At 31.0% G+C, this 2,500-nt stretch overlaps 1 protein-coding gene across 1 annotated transcript in view; it reads left to right on the top strand.

Annotated features, from left to right (window-relative positions):
• Positions 1 to 444: 444 nt before the first annotated feature.
• The window catches only part of HELRODRAFT_132800 (hypothetical protein), a gene marked incomplete at both ends in the record, with an annotated part of 11,226 nt that continues 9,170 nt past the window's right edge, over positions 445 to 2,500 (top strand). The window contains 2 exons of the mRNA XM_009015462.1: positions 445 to 514; positions 749 to 894. Coding sequence (XP_009013710.1) covers positions 445 to 514; positions 749 to 894 — 216 coding nt within the window. The remainder of the gene's footprint in view (positions 515 to 748; positions 895 to 2,500) is intronic.

Raw genomic sequence — 2,500 nt, 5'->3', positions numbered from 1 at the left:
GGGGGGTTTAAACTTTTTATATTTTATATTAAAAAAAACATTGAAAATATATAAAATTAAATAATTTTGCATAATTTGTTTGCAATTAAATTAAAATTAAAGAAAATGAGTGGCAAAATATCCAAATGTCTGAGAAAATTGACAAAAATGTTGCCAGCATTATTTGCTTGGTTACTCCTGCTAACATGCACTGGCTTGTCATATGGATTTGTGTTGGTTTATTTTTTTATTTAATATTTTAATTTAATTTAATTTGTATTTAGTATATATTCATATTTCATTTAAAAATAGTCAATAGATATTTTGTTCAATCATTTCCTCAACAAAATACAATTTTATTTTCATTTATTTATAACAAGTAACAATTTATAACATAACAATTTCAGGATGCCTTATTATATAAAATCATATGGACATGGATATTGGGTAGTTGCATGCGAGGCAGTGTTGTTTCTGTTCGTAGTCTGCAATTTCATGCTGTCGACATTCCTTGATCCTGGGAAGTACCCAAAAGGTATGATAAAATAAACCAACTTTTGAAAATTTAGTATTATCGGTGTACGTGTGTTTTTGTCTGTGTGTGTGTTTTTCTGGTATGTATTTAAGGATATTTAAGCTTCTACATCATGTATTTTATGCTTTATAAAAGTTTCATTTTTTTTCCATACCATTTTGTTATATATCATATTGAAATTCAGAAATCAGCTATCACTAGTATAACAAAGTTATTTTTCTTAAAAATTTGAAGCACATGAAGTGAAGGACAACAATGCACCTATGTACAAGAATGTGGAAATTGAAGGGACAAGTGTTTCATTGAAATGGTGCAGAACCTGTAAGATGTACAGACCACCAAGAACTACACATTGCAATGAATGCAATTACTGTGTTGAGGTTAGTTAGCTGGTTGACTGATTGGTTAACTGATTGGTTGACTGGTTGGTTGGCTGTGGTTTGCTATGCATGTACTTGCATACATTATCCAGAGAGATTGGCTCATGTGTGATGAACTTTTATTACATCATGTCTCAGGTGTTTTCTTCTCCTCTGCTCTTTCATTTGTGATTCTGCTGTTGGGGCTATAATTATTTTCTACTTGTGAGGAAGGTACAAATGTAATTTCGTGTTTCGGTCGGTTTTTTGGATACAGTTTTTTTTCATTTTTTGTTGTTGTTACCTAATGAAACTTTCACTTAAAGCATTATTAAATTTTTAAAGATTGATTTAAAATTGTTACTGTTGTTGACTTTGTTACTGATGTAATTGGTGTTGTTTGTTATTGTTTTTTCATTCTTGACTAAACAGTTTAAGATGCTGAATATTTTATATAATGTAATGTTATAGGAATGTATGTATGTATGTATGTATGTATGTATGTATGTATGTATGTATGTATGTATGTATGTATGTATGTATGTATGTTTCTATATTTATAGTCGTGTGTGTATGTGTGTGTGCATGTGTGCGCGTGTTTGTGTTATATATATATTTTATATAAAGTAATTTAATTTAGAAAATTTATGCACATTTGTTTATCTACTGGTTCAAGCATTAAATAAATTGAATGCAGGTTGTTTTTATCAGATCTGTTGTGTGTCATGTGTGTGGGTCTGTCTGTGTGTGTATGTGTTTGTGTGTGTCGTGTGTATCTGTGTGTGCGCTTATGATTATGCGTGTGCACATATGTGTATATATGTGTGTGTGAGTGACAGCCATGATGACATCTTTAAGATGAAACTGATATGATAATGAATTTAATGATTAAAATGAATATCATCTCTCTCTCTCTCTTTCTTTCTCTTCCTCTCTCTCTTTCTCTCTCTCTCTTTGTAAATTATCATTCCAACAAGAAGATGAGGATAATGATATAATGTCAATGGTGATACTGGCCAAAAAGATGACAGTGGTGATTTTGATAGATGTATTTCCATTTATTACATCATAAATCACAGCCAATGATGACAATTGCTCCATAACAAATGTCCCTACTTTACTCCAATATAAATGTCAGACTCTTCTTATGAAAACAAATATATATATGTGTGTGTATATGTGTGTTTGTCTGTGTGTGTATATGTGTGTCTTTGATTTTGGTTAAAGTTTGAAAAAATTTTGTCAGCACATGGCTCTAGTGATTACTGCTACTTGTTTTTTTCAATATCACCATGCTGGTGGTATGGTTTTTTTTTTGTACTTATTTTTACAATGGTACAGTGTCTGTGATATTTTTTGGCACTTATTCCTTCAATATTGGATCGTCTTTGGTCAGCTAGGTCATCAGTGGTGGTCATTTGTTATATTCATATGAGTTGACAAGCTGGTCGTTCGTTTAGCAGTTCTTTGGTTTCCTACTTTTAGCCATGTCTTTCTCTACGCATTCTTTTTTCCTTCTTACTTTTCAGATAAACGTTTTTGAATGAGTGAGTGAATGAATAAATGAATGAATGAAGGAGTGTATATCTGATGAAAGGATGGATGTATGAGCTAATAACAGCTTGAA

The sequence above is a fragment of the Helobdella robusta genome (genome assembly GCF_000326865.2).
Source record: "Helobdella robusta unplaced genomic scaffold HELROscaffold_16, whole genome shotgun sequence".
NCBI lineage: Eukaryota > Metazoa > Annelida > Clitellata > Rhynchobdellida > Glossiphoniidae > Helobdella > Helobdella robusta.
Note: the sequence above shows the minus strand (reverse complement) of the source record. Positions and strands in the feature narration are given on the sequence as shown.